Raw genomic sequence first — 21,427 nt, forward strand, 5'->3', positions numbered from 1 at the left:
TTGTTTCAGCCAAATGTGGCGCTCCACAGAATTTAAATGTGCTCTCAGCCATTCAAATGGTCTGATTATCCAAACGACCACCAAAAAAGAGTACATACACTGAAAGGCACGCATTTCCACACTTTTATCTAGTACTTTTGCGTAAATTTCCTTAGCACTGCTGATTGTTTTTTAATAAAAGGTGCCATCACCATCTGTGCAAATCTAAACAAATCCTTTTCTGAAACCTTTACTTATTTCATAATACTAAGTCTGAACTATTTTCCCTCTTTGAATAAACATGTTTTCATTTCAAAATTCTGAAAGTGGGAATCCTTGCCTTTTCAAAGGAATGACAGAACCTAATGAAACGATTTGTTAAATAAAATGTTAAAAGCATGATTAAGAATTCAAGTACAATAAAAGATAAGCAAGTGGCATTCTTATAGCAAGCCACTATAATAAAACTAAAACATGCTATTTGGTTAAAAAGGAACACGATGCAGTAATATATAAGAGCACAATTTGGTATGCAGTGTTGTTTGGACCAGCTTTCAGAATATTCACAGGTAAAAGAAAAGCACTTGCCAAGTATGTCATAATTAATATGCAATATACACAGGTGCAAATATAAATGGCTATTTCCTGCTTCAAAATAACCCTAATGAGTCACTCTGAAAGCAGTGGTTGTTCATGTTTGAGTATAAAAACAGGCCAGTATACAATTCTATTATGAAAACGAATGTTTTCGTCTACATAGCCCAAAATATAAGCTGAATATGATACAGTAATCCAAGGTTCAGTAGCATAAGAACTACTAGATAGCGAAAGGGTTTTAATCAACACGGCAGCAATGCTAAACTTTTATAGGTAGTTCAGGTCATTGACTTCTTCACTGGGTAAATATAAACCTACTAGCAACTATACTCAAGGGCAAACAAACAACAGGACTTCTGTGATTTTACCCCCTCTCCCTTCTCTCCTCCCAGTCTCGTTAATTAAAAAAACAAACAAACCTGTGTGTGCTTTGAGCATAGTGGGGTAAACAAATAAACCTCCAGAAAACTAAATTAATATAGTAAAAATTAAAACCGTATCACCAGTTATGGCATCTAAATAAAACCTAACTACTAGCATGCTAGAAACCACATTTATACCAAAGTTCAGAACATAAGTTAAAGGGACCAAGGTGGTATGTGGGGTGGGAAGCAGGCAAAAAAAAAAGAAAAAGAAAAAAGATTAGCCTTTTCAAGAAAGTTTAAAGATTTGTGTTAAAAAAGGAAAAACAATATATAATACCTCACAGTTTTTCTTTGCAATGTACTTTAAAGTGTTTCTATGTTACTTCTGGAAACACAAAGGCAAATAAAAGGAAGACAAAAATGGAAGACTTAAAAAAAAATCAATATACAAGTAAGTTAAACACATGTGAATTTTGTCAAAATAAACCATGAAAAGAATTAGGTGTAAGAACAAAGGTGAATACACAAGTTCCTACAGTTCTCCCAAGCAACTCGTTCACACTGAACATAGCACTGCCACATTGTTCTTTATAGCCCCTTACAGAATACAGAGCTATGCATTCTTAATATCATATAACATTTCTATTATTTTTAATATACAAGTCAAATTTCTATGCTTTCTTCCCGATGTGCAAACTGGAGCCCATGTCTATATTATCAATGGCCTGGAAGGGCCACCAAATGAAAGAGAGGTAAATATGTACTTAGTGGCCCACCCTCCTCTAACCCCAAAATTTCTCCCTCAAATTACAAAGTTGCATTTTAAAAGTGTGTTCACTTAGAATCATTTTAAAATTCTTTACTAGTAAACACAAAAAAACTTTTATAATTACTAAATTGTTTAATAAAATTCCAGGTCCTCACCACCTGCCCAATGCTTCAATCAATGCACAGAATGTTATCTAAATGTTTGTTTAGCTTAAAGACTAAACACATATATAAGCATATACTCTTCAGCCCAACAGGAAAAAAAATCTATCTATTCATATGTATATAATTTCAGCTAGATGGTACCTTTGTGCAATAACACTGTATTCCTGAGGAGCCACTGGGGTTTCTTTTTAAGGTGGGGGGGCTAAAAGAAACAAATACAATTTTTCTGTTAGGAAATTGAAGTTATTTTAATTCTGCTCAACTCAGATGAGACCCAAGTCTTTAAACTACATTTAATGAGTCTCAAAACCTAATTAAAATAAATACCCATTCCTGGGTAAATTTTGTCTCCAAACTGTGATCACTGTTTACTTCCTTTAACTCTTAAATAGATGTTCCATAAAGCAGGGAAGGAAGAGGTATATATTACTGAAGGAGAACAGCAAGTAAAAATATTTAAGACCTATTATGAGAGTTCTAAATTGTTTCCTTATACAAGTGAATTAAAATTCAACACATATTCTTACCCTTTTGTAAAAAGCTCACACGCAATTTTTACCAAATATAACCATGTACAATAAGCAGTTTCGGTTCAATCTATCAAAAGGGAAGTTTCTTCAGTTCATTCCAACAAGTATCTTCTGACTGAACTCAAGTTGGAGGAAGGAATATAAACCAAGCTTTACATGCTAATTACCAGTGGCAGGTACCTGTATTTAAAATCGACAATTACGGTTTTCTTACACAAAATCCCAACCCTCGCCACCCCAACAACCCCAGGTGCTACAGTTCCATGGCTTGCCAGTTAGAAGTAGTGTCTGTGTTGTCAAGGTCTCTTTGTTCCAGTAGCTCCGCTTCTACTGCACTTCTCTGACATGCAGAAGTTAAGTTTTGGTTGGTATATGTCCCAAGTTTCAAACTGTCCACTTTAAATTTTTTTTTTAAGTTTCTTTTGTTTTATTTATAAAAGAAAAGAACCAACTCTTCACCATTCTGCATCTCCAATGGCTTTGGAAAATATATAATCTCTTCCATTAAGATTCATAATGCCATCCTTGAGATGAAATTTCCATTTGTTTTTACTTCTGTGTATCTAAATAAATAAGTAAAAAATGTATGAGATAAAATAAAAAGAGAAAACAAACAACCACAGAAAAACCATTCACACATCAAACCTGTATATTACTGCAATTGCAAACTGGTTTCTTTTTTAATTGAGATATAACTGACATGTAACGTATTAGTTTCAGGTGTACAAAGACCATAAAGAGTTACAAATTTTTTTCCTGTGACAAGAACTTTTAAGATCTACTCTTTTTGTAACTTTCAAATATACAATGTTATCAACTGTAGTCACCATGCTGTACTATATCCTCCTGATTACTTATTTTATAACTTAAACTTTGTATCTTTGACCACCTTCACCCATTTCACCTACCTCCAAACCCTCATCTCTGGCAATCACCAGTCTGTTCTCTGTATCTGTAAGTTCACTTTTTTTGTTTCAGATTCCACATGAGATCACATGGTATTTGTCTTTCTCTGTCTGATAGTTCACTTAGCATAATGCAAAGTCCATCCACGTTGTCATAAATGGCAAGACTGGCTTCTTCTAAAAGGCTGAATAATATTCAACTGTACATATACATACACCACAGCTTCTTTATCCATTCATCCACTGATGGACACCCAGATTGCTTCCATTCTTGGCTGCTGTAAATAATGCTATAATGAACGGGGGAATGCACATATCTTTCAGAGTCAGTGTTTCTGTTTCCTTTTAATAAATACTCAGAAGTAGAATTGCTAGATTGTATGGTAGTTCTATTTTTAATTTTTTTTTTTTTTTTTTTTGCAGTACACGGGCCTCTCACTGTTTGTGGCCTCTCCCGTTGCGGAGCACAGGCTCCGGACGCACAGGCTCAGCGGCCATGGCTCACAGGCCTAGCCGCTCCACGGCATGTGGGATCTTCCCAGACCGGGGCACGAACCCGTGTCCCCTGCATAGGCAGGCGGACTCTCAACCACTGCGCCACCAGGGAAGCCCTCTATTTTTAATTTTTAAAGGAAGGTTTACACTGTTTTCCATAGCAGCTATCCCAGTTTACATTCCCACCAATGGTACCACAGGGTTCCCTTTTCTCCACGTCCTTTTTAATTCTTGTCTTTTTGATAACAGCCATTTTAACAGGTGTGAGGTGATATACCTCATTGTGGTTGACTTGTATTTCCCTGATGATTCCTGATGTGGAGCATCTTTTCATGTATCTGTTTGCCATTTGTATGTCTTCTTTGGAAAAATGTCTATTCAGGTCCTCTGCCCATTTTTAAATTGGGTTGGTTGTTTGTTTTGATGTTGAATTGTGTGAGTTGTTTGTATATTTTGGGTATCAACCCACTGTCAGATATATCCTTTGCAAATATCTTCTCCAATTCAGCAAGTGGCCTTTTTGTTTTGTTGATGGTTTCTTCCGATGTGCAAGAGCTTTTTCGTTTGATGTAATCCCACTTGTTTATTTTTGCTTTTGTTGCCTTTGCTTTCTTGTCAAATCAAAAAATCACCAATAAGACCAATGTCAAGGAGCTTATCATCTCTGTTTTCTTTCTTCTATGGTTTCGGGTCTTACATTCAAGTCATTTTGCACTGATTATTTTGCATGATAAAAGATAGTAGTCCAGTTTCATTCTTTTGCATGTGGCTTCCCAGTTTTCCCCACACCATTTACTGAAGGGACTGTCCTTTCCTCATTTTATATTCTTTGCTCTTCTGTCATAAATTAATTGACCACACAGGAATGGGTTTATTTCTGGGCTCTCTTTTCTGTTCTATTGATCTATGTGTCTGTTTCTATGCCAATACCATACTGTTTTGATTACTATAGTTTTGTAATACAGCTTGAAATCAAGAAGTATGATGCCTTTGTTCTTTCTCTAGATTGCTATGGCTCTTCAGGGTCTTTTGTGGTTTGATACAAATTTTAGGACTGTTTGATCTCTTTCTGTGAAAAATGCCATTGAAATGTTGATAGAGACTGCACTGAATCTATAGACTGTTTTGGATATTATGGACAATTTAACAATATTAAGTCTTCCAATCCATGAGCAAGTAATATATTTCCATTTACTTGTGTATTTTTCAATCTCTTTCATCAATGTCTTAACAGTTTTTGGTGTACAGGTCTTTCACCTCCTTGGTTGTATTTATCCCTAGATATTTTTTTCTTTTTGATGCAGCTGTAAATGGGATTGTTTTCTTAATTTCTCTTTCTGATAGTTCATTATTAGTGTATAGAAACTCAACAGATTTTTGTATCCTGAAATTGACTGAATTCATTTATTAGTTCTAACAGTTTTTTGGTGGAGTCTTTAGCATTTTCTATGTAATATCATGTCACCTGCAAACAGTGACAGTTTCCCTTCTTCCTTTCTGATTTGGATGTCTTTTCTTTCTTTTTCTTGCCTAACTGCTCTGACTAGGACTTCCCATATCATGTTGAGGAAAAATGGTAGGAGTGAGCATGCTTGTCTTATTCCTAATCTTAGAGGAAAAGCTCTCAGCCTTTCATTGATGAGTATGTTACCTGTGGGATTTTCATATATGTCCTTTATTAAGTTGAGGTACGTTCCCTCTATACCAACTTAATGTTGAGACTTTTTATGTTTAATTTTGTCAAATGCTTTTTCAGCATCTATTGAGATGATCACATGACTTTTATCCTTCATTTTGTTAACATGGTGTATCACACTGACTGATTTGTAGATGTTGAACCTTCCTTGCATCCCTGGAATAAATCCCACTTGATCATGGTATATGATCTTTTCAATAAATTGCAAATTCAGTTTGCTAATATTTTGTTGAGGATTTCTGCATCTATGTTCATCAGGATGATACTGGCCTGTAATTTTCTTTTCTTGTGGCATCCTTGTCTGGTTTTGGTATCAGGGTAATGCTGGTCTTGTAAAATGAGTTTAGAAGTGTTTCCTCCTCTTCTATTTTTTAGAAGAGTTTGAGGATTGGTATTAATTCATTAATTGGTATTAATGTTTGGTAGAATGTACCCATGAAGCCATCTGGCCCTAGACTTTTGTTTATTGGCAAGTTTTTGATTATTGATTCAATCTCCTTACTAGTAATCAGTATGTTCAGATTTTCAGTTTCTTCATGATTCAGTCTTAGAAGGTTGTGTGCTTGTAGGAATTTATCCATTTCTTCCAGATTGTCCAATTTGTAAATGTATAATTATTCATAGTAGTCTCTTATGATCCTTTATATTTCTGTTATCAGCTGTAACATCTATTTCTGATTTTATTTATTTGAGTCCTCTCTCTCTTGGTGAGTCTAACTAAAGGTCTGTCAATTTTGTTTATCTCTTCAAATAACCAGCTTTTAGTTTCACTGATCTTTTCTATTGTCTTTTTAGTCTCTATTCATTTATTCCCACTCTGATCTTTGTATTTCCTTCCTTGTACTAACTTTGGGCTTCTTCTTGTTCCTTTAGGTGTAAAGTTGGATTGTTTATTTGAGATTTTTCCTTATTTCTTGATGTAGGCATTTCTCTCTATGTACTTCTTTCTTACAACTGCTCTTGCTGCATTCTACAAGTTTTGGTATGTTATATTTCCATTTTCATTTGTCTCAAGGTATTTTTCTAGTTCTCTTTTGATTTCTTCTTTGACCCATTGGTTGTTCAGTAGCATATTTAATCTCCATCTAATTGATCTCTAGTTTAATACCACTGCGGTCAAATTGGTTTTTAATAGTTTAATTTGACAACCTCTCTTAAAAAAAAAATTCACTAGGTGTGTTTTTCAAAAATAAATTTATCTATAATTAGTAATACTTATTTTATAGCTCTCAGTACTTGTGTTCATTAAAGTAGTTAATAATATTTCTCTGAAAAATATCTTACCTCTACCAGGTATGTGTATACATGTCATTTCATAGGAAATTTTATACTGGCAAATATTTCAAACAGCAATACCCTTTGTTCTCCCTGATGCTTCTAGACCATTTTTTTTTGTCTTTTCTCTATAACTCCTTTTATGTCTATGCCATTGATTTGACCTTAGGCTTTTCTTCATTCCTCTTATCTACTGACCACCAGGACACTATCTTTTCAATATTGGTATCATGTTTACAACTACTCTCTTCTTCTTCCTCACAGACAGTAACAACTTCCATATTACTGACCTTTTTAATACCGTGGCCCCACTGTATTAGAATTCACACTAATATTAGTATTTCTCTAATTATTACTTTCTCTCTAATTCTATTTTAGTTGTCTTCAGGACACCTGGCAACTGTTTTCTAAAAGGCCATCAATAATCTTCTAGTTACCATGTCAACAGCCTCTTGTCGTATGAGTTATTACAATATCCCTTAGTTGATTTCCAGGACTTCACTCTCTCCCTTCCTTCCAATCATCTTTTAAGTATCACTGCCACTTCAGGCTTTCATGTTCAAAAGAGAAAATTGTAGCCTGGAGAGGTTCCATGGCATGACCAAGGGCATATCACAGTTAAGTGACAAAGATGATTCTCTTGCCCCAGTCCAAGATGCTTTCTACTAATCAGGCTGTTTTATATAATAATGCAGAAATTCTCACTATATACAGGTATTTTCTTATCCCACTGCTAAAATTCCATGGTCTAACATCCCTGTGCAGACAGCCTCCATGACACATTCTTAGCAAATCACTGTTCGGTGTCTGCTTGAGTATGGTTAAAAGTGGGGGGTAAAGAACTGCAAATTAAGTTATCCCTTCCTGGGATAGCTCTCTTATAACTCTTTCATACTTTACCCCTTGCTAAAACTGCTTACTCCAAACTTCTACTTATTGATCGTAGTTCTGCCTTTTGGGAGTTAATTTAAAAAACAATCAAATACTTTGTATGTTTGAAAATCACTCCCATACCTTTCCTCTAGATCACTAACTTAAGCTATGTATAAATTTAACATGTGTCAATTTTTTCTCACTTATTAAAACAAAATAGAGTACAATAAAGTGAAACAGTATTCAGGACAGAGACTCCAGCATTAAGTGGTCTTATAGCTCTGGTCTAATTACATTATGTAGATTATTACACCTAACACCTTAGGATGGATGATTTGAATGTCTTAACAGATACAACACTTAACATGCCCAAAACCAGCCACTCTCCTTTCCCAAACTTGCTCCATCTGCAGCCTTTCCCATCCAAGTTGATGGTATCTCCATGCTTCTGTCTGATTCCTCATCAAAAAAAATTCCTGTACTCATTCTTGATCCCTCCTTTTCTACTGCACATACAAGAGTCAGGAAATCCTGTTGACTCTTCCTTCAAAACATCCAAGATCCAGCTGCTTCTCACCACTTCCAGTACTATCATCCTAGCCTCAGTCACCATTATCACTCACTTGGATTATGACAATATCCCTCTATTAACCTCATTTCAACCTTTGCTTCTTCTCTGCTCTCACAAAGAAAGCTAAGTAATCTTTTTAAGATTAAAATGTAAGTGATATCACTTTTGTCTATTTGAAACCTTCCAATAGCTTCCCAATTCACTCAGAGGAAGAGCCCATGTCCTCCTACACCATCTGCCTTCACCTAGCCCTGACTTAATCTACTACTATACTACTCCCCCAAGTCCAGTTACACTGGCCTCCTTTTTGCTCCTCACACACAACAGGCAGGTTATGCCACTGAATAATGACAGGGCTAACTTTCTTCAAGTCTTTGTTCCTGTTCCGTTTTCCCACTCTAATAATTTCCCATACCAATTATCAGCTTCTAGCATAGCATATTAATTACAGTTGAACCTTGAACAGTATGGGTTTGGAAGTGCAGAGATACATAGGTATTTTTCAATAGTAAATACTACAGAATTAAGTGGTCTGTGGTTGGATGACTACATGCATGTGGAGGAAGCGCAGATACAGGGGACTGCCTATATGTTACATGCTGATTAACCCCAGCATTGTACAAGAGTCAACCGTAATTTATTTGTTGTTTGTTATGTTTTAACATCTGTCTCCCTCAACTAGAGTAAGCTTCTCAATAGCAGAGATTGTTTTGTTTTGTTCACTGGTGTATCTCAAGTTCCTAGAATAGTACCCTGGGACATCATAGACACTCTGTAAGTATTTTTTGAATAAAAAGATATCTGTCTCCTCTTTTCTTTTGACTTCCTGTAGAGAAAGTATTAACTATCCTAAAAATGGATATACAAATTTATTTCCAGTACAAACCAAGTGACTACAACCTGAAAGACATGGAATTAAATAAACAAGTGATATATATATAAAATAAATAAATAAATGAGCAAACAAGTGCTGAGTAGCCAGAAAAAGGAATTCCACAGACAAGTAAAGAAACTGACTGCATTCTGCTGCAAGACAACTTGCAAAAAGCAAATGTAGAAAAGTTTCATGAATCAAATAATAGTCTATATACTAAGCACTGAAGTCATATTGAGTAATAAGTAGTAAATATTTTTACTTGAATAAAATCACAAAATACAACTTAACAATTCATTGGCCTTAAATTAAGCCCTTCCTGAAGGAGTGTCCTGAGTGCCAGGAAAAAGGCCTCTGAAATTTCCTAATGACAAACATATTAAATAAAATTACCTACAAATAAGGCTGAAGACTCAATACCTGATGCCATCAGTCCCTATCCACCCATACTTATGGGAGAACCCTGCCTCATTATTAAGTTTAAGGCTCTCATTTGATTAGCAATACAATAACTCTATGATTGCTTCTAAAATTGACTCGTTGTTGAAATTCTAAAGTTTAGTCTTCAAAAATAAACTCCTAAAGTTCAAGTTGCCTCAAACCACACCCACACCCATTTCAGAACACACCATTCTTTACTGTTGGCTAAAACATCAAGACTCAACCCTCCAGTCTCCAGAACTCATTTGATTATAAAAATTAGATCTCTGCAAACTTTATAACTGTTTATCATTCAACACACTATTTAAATCTATCTTTTAATTTCTTAGTTTAAAACATTAAAATATTGTCTCTTGGAGCAAAACAAACCAATTTTAACATTTAAAATATTAAGTGTACAAAGGAGAATACAACTAGTCACTTATAATGTGAAAATACTTAGAAGCATATTCTTAAGCCAAGCTAAGGTAAAGGTCCTCTCTTGACTGATAAATCTGACATCTTGCTATCATGAAACTGTGCCCTGGATAATTTGGCTGCCAACAGGTTCCCTTGAGTCTTCCTGGCAATAAAGATTTACTGGTATCTCCCATTGTTTTAACTTCAATACGCTTCCTCTATGTGCATGTAATGAGAAATTACTTTTATTATAATGTGCTTGGTGTAGGGTATTAAAAGTGTTTACTTAGCAGTCATAATGTACAAAAATGGATGCCTGATAACTCTGAATCAATGACCTCACTAATTTAATTCTATAATTTCACGGGTATTCAACTCTCTTGACTTTACCTTTTCATTAGGAAATGATAAGATTTATTTTCTTAACATTTTCCCTATAGATCTGTTTGCAGTAAACATGGCTATTTATAATATTCATTTCTATAAAAGCAACACAAATTTAAGATTTTCATCATTTGTAAAGGAGGGCATGTAGGGCACAAATCTTGTATAATAATGACTTCAGCTCCAATACCTGACACATTTAGGCACTTAATAAATATACGTTTACTGAATGAGTAGTGCTTATAAACAAAACCCAACTACTTCTGTTAGAGTTTTCAGCACATTTTAAAGACCTCTGCTAAAATTAAATTATAAAAATGCAATATAATTTGTGGATTTACTATAAATTTAATGATTATAACCAGAAAAAAAAATTTATTCCAAATTAAATGTTTCAGCAAATAACCAAAATTTTAACAATGCCAATAACTATATCAAAAATACTTGGGAAGTAGCATCCTTTTTAAGAATTAAGGAATCAATAACTAATTCTCATAGAACCTAGTTTAAAAATTTTTTACTGCTACCAAAGTACAGCAAAGCTAAATAATTTAAAACAATTTTCAGTAAAAATGTATCTTTTTTTAGTTATCAGTCTTGTTTTTTGCCGTTGTTCTTTTCTCCTTAGCAATAAAAAAAGGTTACAGAAATTTAATTAAAGCCTTTTAGTTTTGAGGTAGTTGAAGTCAGAGGGAAAACAGGGTTATCCCACTGAGTTACTATTCATGGTAAAGGACAACCACAAAGTAGCTTTACTTTGTTAACAGGTTGGGAGACAGTCTAAATTGAAAACAACATACTTCCCATGAGTTCTTTCATAACTTTTTTTTCAACTGTAAAGTTATGCAAATTAATTTCTCATTCTATTAAAATAATCTAACTAAACTATAACATTGTTTTCATTCACACTGTTTATACTGAATATAAGAGGCATCAATCAGCTGACCAAATGCTTGAACAAGGCAGACAGGATGGTTTAGGGAAGAAATTACAACAGAAAAAATGTCAGTAGCCTGATCATAAAACCCTTACCTTATCATATTGGCATACAACAACATTTTCTGTATCAAAGAGTTCCTGTCCTTCCTCATCACTCACATCATCTTCACTATTGAGGGGTTCCTAAAAATGAAAAAGGGAGAATTCATTTACTTATACTTCATGTATTACTAGAAAAGGCACTTCTAATATTCAGAGAAAAGAAACACAAAGACCTTGATGTTCTTTGAGAACCAAGGGCCAGACAGATGCATATATACCATGAACATATTGTTAACTGGCTGTGTTAAGACTCTACCAATGTCACTGAAATTCCAGCAAGAAATTAAATACAATAATTAAAATAGTTAAGCTATATAATTTATAAGCCTGAAAAGATGTTTAACTTTACTTCCTTTATTCTTTCCTAATAGTACGAAAAGATGATTCTCTTTAGTAACTGTTTTAAGATGCCTAGAAATAGACCTAACAAAATATGAAGGTTTAATGAGATAATGGTAGTATGTACCACCAGAAGCAGCAGTGTAAAAGGGAAAACAATGGTGAAATTGGCATAGGAAAACAGGGTTATAAAACAGCTTGGCAGCCTGGATAGTCTTTACATTAAGGACTAGGACTAGGAATACAAATTAGTATTAGTGGAGGTTTAGAGCATAGTTAAGGCAATCATATTTAAAAAGAAGGAGAGGATCTCGGTCTCAGTATCAAAGAGAATTAAAGGCCAAGATCTAACTAGAGCATAAAATGACCAACTAAGTTAACCTTGACCTCAGTCATGGCAGAAAATAAAACATATAACTCTGATTTCTAATTAATGAAGAAAGAGAAGCTAGGACAAAATGAAGGTGGAAAGAAAAATAATCAAGATGATATTAAGTCTAGGCCTATACCTACTCACACACATGTATATGTATATATATTCTTTAATTTAAAATAGGTATCACCAATGTAAATGTAAAAAGAAAATTTACTGAGGTAAAATTCACCATTTAAACCATTCTAAGGAGTACAATTTGCACTTAGTACATTCATAATGTGTGCAATTACCACCACTATTGCCATTTCTAAGCAATATTATAGAGCTTAGGCAACAAGGCAAGAAAAACTACTTTTTCTCTTTTGATTTGACTGCCTACAGAAAAAGCATGAAAGAATCAAAAGAGGCCACCTGGTAAATAAAGATGAAGGTAGCCCCCAGCGCCCCCACCTGAAAACCCCATTTCCCTTGATCAACCCGCCGTGTCCAGGGAAGGAGCTGGGAAGCACAGCAAGGTTGCCTTAAGTACATGTGGGAAATCAAGAACTACGATATTTTTCTGTGTTCAAACAGCTTTTTAAAATTTGGTATGGTGTTTATAACAAAAAAGAAAATTGAAAAAAAAAATAAGTGAAGTAGCAGAAGCCTTTTGCTACTCATCATTAATCTAGGAAATAAAAATTAAAACCAAAATGAAACAAAAGTTTCTACCTACCAGACGCAAAAATTAAGCAGCCTGACAATGTCAAGTATTGGTGAAGATGTATAGACATATGCACCATTATACACACTGACTGCCAGAAGTGTAATTAGTACAACTATGTGGCATTTTATCGTAAGCTGAAGATAGGCATGCCTTATGATTCAGCAATTCAAGGTTTAGGTACAACACTTAGAGAAACTCTTACATGTGTCCCCAGAAGACACATACCAAAATATTTTATAACTGTAACAGTTAACTAGTAGAAACAACCCTAATGCCCAACACATCACAAAAATGGATAAATTTTTAACATTTAACAGTGAAAATAATTATAGGTATATGAAACAACTTAGATGAACCTCAGGAATACGTCGGCAAAAAAAATCAACTTGCTAAAGAATACACAATTATTTCACTTTATTATAAACAGACATGTAAAACAAAACAATATGCTCCTTAGGAATATAAATACATATGGTAAAATATAAAGGTAAGTTAGCGATAAACACAAAATTCATGAGCATGGTTACTCTGATGGCAGAAGGAAGAGGATGGGGATTGGAGATGGGCACCCAGGGGACTTTATTTAGGCAGTGGGATTTTTTTTTTTAACTAGATGTGGACATTGGGTTTTTTATATCATAAAATATTTTTATTTGTTTCATCTATTCAATATTTAATAAAACAGTATTCTTTAAAACAACATTACTTAGATCAGCGGTTCCCAACCTTTTTGGCACCAGGGACCAGTTTCATGAAGACAATTTTATCATGGATAAAAAATTGGAAGGGGAGGGGCTTCCCTGGTGGTGCAGTGGTTAAGAATCCGCCTGCCAATGCAGAGGACATGGGTTCGATCCCTGGTCTGGGAAGATCCCACATGCTGAGGAGCAACTAAGCCCGTGCGCCACAACTACTGAAGCCCACGCGCCATGCTCCACAATAAGAGAAGCCACTGCAATGAGCAGCCCGCGCACTGCAATGAGGACCCAGCGCAGCCAAAAAAAAAAAAAATTGGTGGGGGATAGTTCAGACGGTAATGGAAGCGATGGGGAGTGGCAGAGGAAGCTTTGCATGCTCACCTGCCGCTCACCTCCTGCTGTACGGCCCAGTTCCTAACAGGCTGCAGACCAGTACCAGTACATGGACCAGGGGTTGGGGACCCCTGACTTAGATAATTTAGAAGAAGTTTGTACTAAGATAAACCAGAAGATTACATCTTAGGCTGCAGAAGGCAATTAACAGTGAAAACTGTGGTAAGACAAACACCATCTTGAATACAAGTAACTAAGCTGGAATACTGAGGAAAACAAAGATATAATCACACGCTTCTAAAAATACACAACAAAAAATCAATAAGAAAGGATGGTTTGATCAGGAAACTTGCACAAGCTTCTTAGATAGCCTCATCCACCAAAGGGCAGACAGCAGAAGCAAGAAGAACTACAATCCTGCAGCCTGTGGAACAAAAACCACATTCACAGAAAGATAGACAAGATTAAAACGAAGAGGGCTATGTAACAGATGAAGGAACAAGATAAAACCCCAGAAAAACAACTGAATGAAAAGGAGATAGGCAACCCTCCAGAAAAAGAATTCAGAATAATGATAGTGAAGATGATCCAGGACCTCAGAAAAAGAATGGAGGCAAAGGTCGAGAAGATACAAGAAATGTTTAACAAAGATCTAGAAAAATTAAAGAACAAACAGAGATGAACAACACAATAACTGAAATGAAAAATACACTACAAGAAAGCAACAGCAGAATAACTGAGGCAGAAGAATGGATAAGTGACCTGGAAGATAGAATGGTGGAATTCACTGCTGCGGAAGAGAATGAAGAAAAAAAGAATGAAAAGTAATGAAGACAGCCCAAGAGACCTCTGGGATAACATTAAACACAACAACATTCACATTATAGGGGTCCCAGAAGAAGAGAGAAAGGACCCGAGAAAATATTTGAAGAGATTATAGTTGAAAACTTCCCTAACATGGGAAAGGAAAGAGCCACCCAAGTCCACGAAGCACAGAGAGTCCCATACAGGATAAACACAAGGAGAAACAAACCAAGACACACAGTAATCAAACTGGCAAAAATTAAAGACAAAGAAAATTATTGAAAGAAGCAAGGGAAAAATGACAAATAACATACAAGGGAACTCCCATAAGGTTAACAGCTAATTTCCCAGCAGAAACTCTACTAGCCAGAAGGGAGTGTCATGATATACTTAGATGAAAGGGAAGAACCTACAACCAAGATTACTCTACCCAGCAAGGATCTCACTCAGATTCGACAGAGAATTCAAAAGCTTTAGAGACAAGCAAAAGTTCAGAGAATTTAGCACCACCAAACCAGCTCTACAACAAATGCTAAAGGAACTTCTCTAAGTGGAAAACACAAGAGAAGAAAAGGACCTAAAAAACAAACATAAAACAATTAAGAAAATGGTAATAGGAACAAACATATCAATAATTACCTTAAAATGTGAATGGATTAAATGCTCCAACCAAAAGACACAGGCTTGCTGAATGGATACAAAAACAAGACCCATATATATGCTGTCTACAAGAGATCCACTTCAGACCTAGGGACACATTCAGACTGAAAGTGAGGGGATGGAAAAAGATATTCCATGCAAATGGCAATCAAAAGAAAGCTGGAGTAGCAATACTCATATCAGATAAAATAGACTTTTAAAATAAAGAATGTTACAAGAGACAAGGAAGGACACTACATAATGATCAAGGGATCAACCCAAGAAGAAGATATAACAATTATAAATATACATGCACTCAACATAGGAGCACCCCAATACACAAGGCAACTGCTAACAGCTATAAAAGAGGAAATCAACAGCAACACCATAATAGTGGGGGACTTTAAACACCTCACTTACACCAATGGACAGATCATCCAAACAGAAAATTAATAAGTAAACACAAGCTTTAAATGACACAATAGACCAGATAGATTTAATTAATATTTATAGGACATTCCATCCCAAAACAGCAGATTACACTTTCTTCTCAAGTGTGCACAGAACATTCTCCAGGATAGATCACATCTTGGGTCACAAATTAAGCCTGAGTAAATTTAAGAAAACTGAAATCATATCAAGCATCTTTTCTGACCACAATGCTATGACAGTAGAAATCAACTACAGGGGAAAAAAATGTAAAAACCACAAACACATGGAGGCTAAACAATATGTTACTAAATAACCCAGAGATCAACGAAGAAATCAAAGAGGAAATCAAAGAATACCTAGAGACCAATGATAATGAAAACACGACGATCCAAAACCTATAGGATGCAGCAAAAGCAGTTCTAAGAGGGAAGTTTATAGCTATACACGCCTACCTCAAGAAACAAGAAAAATCTCAAATAAACAATCTAAATTTACGCCTAAAGGAACTAGAGAAAGAACAAAGAAAACCCAAAGTTAGCAGAAGGAAAAAAATCATAAACATCAGAGCAGAAATAAATGAAATAGAAACAAAGAAAACAATAGCATAGATCAATTAAAGTAAAAGCTGGTTCTTTGAGTAGATAAAATTGATAAACCATTAGCCAGATCCATCAAGAAAAAGAGGGAGAAGACTCAAATCAATAAAATTAGAAACGAAAAAGGAGAAGCTACAACAGTCACCACAGAAATACAAAGTATCCTAAGAGACTACTACAAGCAACTCTATGCCAATAAAATGGACAACCTGGAAGAAATGGACAAATTCTTAGAAAGGTATAACCTTCCAAGACTGAAGCAGGAATAGAAAATATGAACGGACCAATCACAATTAAAGAAATTGAAACTGTGATTAAAAATCTTCCAACAAACAAAAGTCCAGGACCAGATGGCTTCACAGGTGAATTCTATCAAATATTTAGCGAAGTGCCAACACCCATCCTTCTCAAATTCTTCCAAAACATTGCAGAGGAAGGAAGACCCCCAAACTCATTCGATGAGGCCACCATCACGCTGATACCAAAACCAGACAAAAATACTACAAAAAAAGAAAATTACAGACCAATACCACCAATGAATATACATGCAAAAATCCTCAACAAAACACTAGCAAACAGAATCCAACAACACATTAAAAGGATCATACACCATGATCAAGTGGGATTTATCCCAGGGATTCAAGAATTCTTCAATATATGCAAATCAATCAATGTGATATACCATGTTAACAGATTGAAGAATAAAAAACATATGATCATCTCAATAGATGCAGAAAAAGTTTCTGACAAAATTCCACACCCATTAATGACAAAAACTCTCCAGAAAGTGGGCATACAGGGAACCTACGTCAACATAATAAAGGCCATATACGACAAACCCACAGTAAACATCATTCTCAATGATGGAAAACTGAAAGCATTTCCTCTAAGATCAGGAACAAGACAAGGATGTCCACTCTCACCTCTATTATTCAACATAGTTTTGGAAGTCCTAGCCACGGCAATCAGAGAAGAAAAAGAAATAAAAGGAGCACAAATTGGAAAAGAAGAAGTAAAACTGTCATTGTTTGCAGATGACATGATACTATACATAGAGAATCTTAAATATGCCACCAGAAAACTACTAGAGCTAATCAACGAATTCGGTAAAGTTGCAGGATACAAAATTAATGCACAGAAATCTCTTTCATTCCTTTACACTACTGATGAAAATTCTGAAAGAGAAATTAAGGAAACACTCCCATTTACAAACAAAAAGAATAAAATACCTAGGAATAAACTTACCTAGGGAGACAAAGACCTGTATGCAGAAAACTATAAGACACTGTTGAAAGAAATTAAAGATGATACCAACAGATGGAGACATATACCATGTTCTTGGATTGGAAGAATCAATATTGTAAAAATGACTACACTACCCAAAGCAATCTACAGATTCAATGCAATCCCTATCAAATTACCAATGGCATTTTTTACAGAACTAGAACAGAAAATCTTAAAATCTGTACGGAGACAGAAAAGACCCCGAATAGCAAAGCAGTCTTGAGGGAAAAAAACAGAGCTGATGGAATCAGTCACCCTGACTTTAGACTATACTACAAAGCTACAGTAATCAAGACAGTATGGTACTGGCACAGAAACAGAAATATAGATCAATGGAACAGGAGAGAAAGCCCAGAGATAAACCCACACACCTGTGGTCAACTAATCTATGACAAAGGAGGCAAGGATATCCAATGGAGAAAAGACAGTCTCTTCTTCAATAAGTGGTGCTGGGAAAACTGGACAGCTACATGTAAAAGAATGAAATTAGAACACTCCCTAACACCATACACACAAAAAAAACTCAACATGGATTAGAGACCTAAATGGAATACTGACACTGTAAAATTCTTAGAGGAAAACATAGGAAGAACACTCTGACATAAATCACAGCAAGATCATTTTTGATCCACCTCCTAGAATAATGGAAATAAAAATAAAAATAAACAAATGGGACCTAATGAAACTTCAAAGCTTTTGCAAAGCAAAGGAAACTACAAACAAGGCGAAAAGACAACCCTCAGAATGGGAGAAAATATTTGCAAACAAATCAATGGAAAAAGTATTAATCTCCAAAACATATAAGCAGCTCATGCAGCTTAATAGTAAAAAAACAACAAGCCATCCAAAAATGGGCAGAAGACCTAAAGAGACATTTCTCCAAAGAGGACATACAGATGGCCAAGAAACACATGAGAAGATGCTCAGCATCACCAATTATTAGAGAAATGCAAATCAAAACTACAATGAGGTATCACCTCACACCAGTTAGAATGGGCATCATCAGAAAATCTACAAACAACAAATGCTGGAGAGGGTGTGGAGAAAAGGGAACCCTCTTGCACTGTCGGTGGGAATGTAAATTGATACAGCCACTATGGAGAACAGTATGGAGGTTCCTTAAAAAACGAAAAATAGAACTTCCATACCACCCAGCAATCCCACTACTGGGCATATACCTTGAGAAAACCATAATTCAAAAAGACACATGCACCCCAATGTTCAATGAAGCACTATTTACAATAGCCAGGTCATGGAAGCAACCTAAATGCCCATCGACAGACGAATGGATAAAGAAGATGTGGTACATATATACAATGGAATATTACTCAACCATAAAAAGGAACAAAACTGGGTCATTTGTAGAGATGTGGATGGATCTAGAGACTGTCATACAGAGTGAAGTCAGTCAGAAAGAGAAAAACAAATATCATATATTAACGCATATATGTGGAACCTAGAAAAATGGTACAGATGAACCAGTTTGCAGGGCAGAAATTGAGACACAGATGTAGAGAACAAACGTATGGACACCAAGGGGGGAAAGTGGTGGCGGGTGGGGGTGTGCTGAATTGGGAGATTGGGATTGACATGTATACACTGATGTGTAGAAAATGGATGACTAATAAGAACCTGCTGCATAAAAAAATAAAATTTTAAAATTAAAAAGAAGATAAAGTATGGTTTGTTTAACTGAAGATAGACACTAAGAGTAGATAAGGTTATCTACGGAACTGGTATGGAATACAGAACAAAAGGAGGTTTTGAATAAATCGGTCACATTTAGCTTTTTCTTAAGTTTCTTCCCTTCCAAAATGTTGTTTTAAGTTACTGAAGGAAAAGATTACCACATCTATCTGTTCTACCAATGTTTAATCTTTAAGCTACATCATGATGAATGCATAAGCCAAAGAATTAGAATTTCATGCACTGTCTCCATCACCTTTATAAGTACAACTTAATTTGGTATTCATTCATTTTTTTGTTACCAGCTATAGAAATATTTTATAAAGATAAAGACATCCAGAACAATCTAAAAATCTTAGGGTACGTACCCTAACAGCCTCTAAGAAAATATAATTCATCAGTTTGGTACCAAGTAAAAGAAGAAATGATTGAGTAGTTTCTTACTTCTAGTCTTTTACTAGAAACTTACCTCTTCTACCTGCCCATCTTCAGCTCCATCTTTCTCTTTGTCTTCTTCCTCCTCATCATCATAGTCTTCTTCTTCATCTTCATCTTCTTCAGATGACGTATCCCCAGTCCCATCAACCTGCAACACCAGCGGGGCTTGCTGTTGAGCAGGCTGGGCCTGTGGCTGCTGTTGGCCAGCTGCAGTTAGCTGTGCTTGTGCTGGTGTAGGTGCTGCCACTGTTGTAGGTATAACTTGAGTCTTATTTCCGGTAAATAAGATTTGCTGGGGCTGGATGATAACACCTGTTTGTGGTGAAATCCCTCCAGGAAGAGGGGCCAGTACCTAAGGCAAAAGAAAAACTACAGATTAGTAACTAGCTAGAGGATCAAGTAGCTCAGTTTCATTGCTTGGCACACTGAAATAGGCCCCAATGCTAAAGAATCATCCCAAATTGCCATATCTCACACATAGTTAAAACTACCAAAGCACAGGAGGAATGTTTAGTGAGTGTACTGATCCACTAAATTTTCATTTTACCATTCAAATTTCTGAAGGAAAAGTATTTTCTGAAGATAATTGCTCCATTAATCAAGTACTTGCTATGTATATGCCAGACTCAAGGCTAAGAGTTACATGTTATTAGTTTATTTGCTTGAGGTATAGAGGTTTAATAACTTGCAAAGCTTGCAGTCAAGTCACTAAGAGGCAAAATGTGAACCTAGGTTTTCTGGTTCTGCTCTTATTATTATGCTACACTGCCTCTCTAGGAAAAACACTGCCCTGAACTCTGAAGCCCTGGGTTCCAGTTTTGTCTAAGATCACAGATAAAGATGTAGCAGAGGCAGGTCTTTAACCTCTCTTCACTGTTAGATTAGGGTCAATGGTTCTCAATGCTGGCTACAAGTTATAACAACCTAGTAACTTAAAAATGCTGATACCTGGGCTTCCCTGGTGGCGCAGTGGTTGAGCGTCTGCCTGCCAACGCAGGGGACACGGGTTCGTGCCCCAGTCCAGGAAGATCCCACATGCCACGGAGCGGCTGGGCCCATGAGCCATGGCCGCGGAGCCTGTGCTCCACAATGGGAGAGGCCACAACAGTGAGAGGCCCGCATACCACAAAAAAAAAAAAAAAAAAAAAACCAACTGATACCTAAGTCCCCACTCCTAATATTCTGATTTAATTGGTATAAGATGACATCTATTCATTTTATTTAAAGTTCCCCAGGTAATTCTAATCATGCAACCAAAGCTGTGAACCACCAGATCAGATGATTTCTAAAGTTCCTTCCAGCCTCTGCATCCTAGGATTCTAAAGTAAACCACAACTCAAAAAGAACCTTAACAAATAGTAATTGTATCTATTATAATGAACATATTTATAATTATAGTTATTAAATAAAAAGCAGACAATGCCTAGTGATAAATTAAAAGCACTAAACGGCAATTCCTTGTCATTAGGTTCAAGGAAAGCAAAAATAATAAGACAGTATTTCTTTTAAGAAGTTTACAGATTAATGATGCAACAGACAAAGCAACAGCAACTCAAAAAGACAGAAGATGTCTGAGAACTGCAATATATAGCATTATGAAAAGACAGGAGAGAGTACTAAATTTAGCTTGGGGGGGACAAGGCCTGGTCAGGGAAGCCTTCCTAGTAGGCAACAGTTGAGCTTCTATTTGTGTTTTGGGAGATTAGCCAGGCTTTTTCTGTTTGGTTTGTTTGTTTGC

The 21,427-nt window shown here is 35.7% G+C and overlaps 1 protein-coding gene across 2 annotated transcripts in view; it reads right to left on the bottom strand.

Annotated features, from left to right (window-relative positions):
• Positions 1–485: 485 nt before the first annotated feature.
• The window catches only part of GTF2A1 (general transcription factor IIA subunit 1), a 51,690-nt gene continuing 30,748 nt past the window's right edge, over positions 486–21,427 (bottom strand). For both annotated transcript variants that reach the window (XM_022576385.2, XM_089908055.1), the window contains exons 7-9: positions 19,721–20,041; positions 11,350–11,439; positions 486–2,967 (exon numbers count right to left, since the gene is read on the bottom strand). In XM_022576385.2, coding sequence (XP_022432093.1) covers positions 2,860–2,967; positions 11,350–11,439; positions 19,721–20,041 — 519 coding nt within the window. In that variant the 3' untranslated portion in view covers positions 486–2,859. The remainder of the gene's footprint in view (positions 2,968–11,349; positions 11,440–19,720; positions 20,042–21,427) is intronic.

Source organism: Delphinapterus leucas, chromosome 2 (assembly GCF_059928025.1).
Source record: "Delphinapterus leucas isolate spDelLeu-1000000601 "Yukka" chromosome 2, BTC_Dleu_Yukka2, whole genome shotgun sequence".
Lineage (NCBI taxonomy): Eukaryota > Metazoa > Chordata > Mammalia > Artiodactyla > Monodontidae > Delphinapterus > Delphinapterus leucas.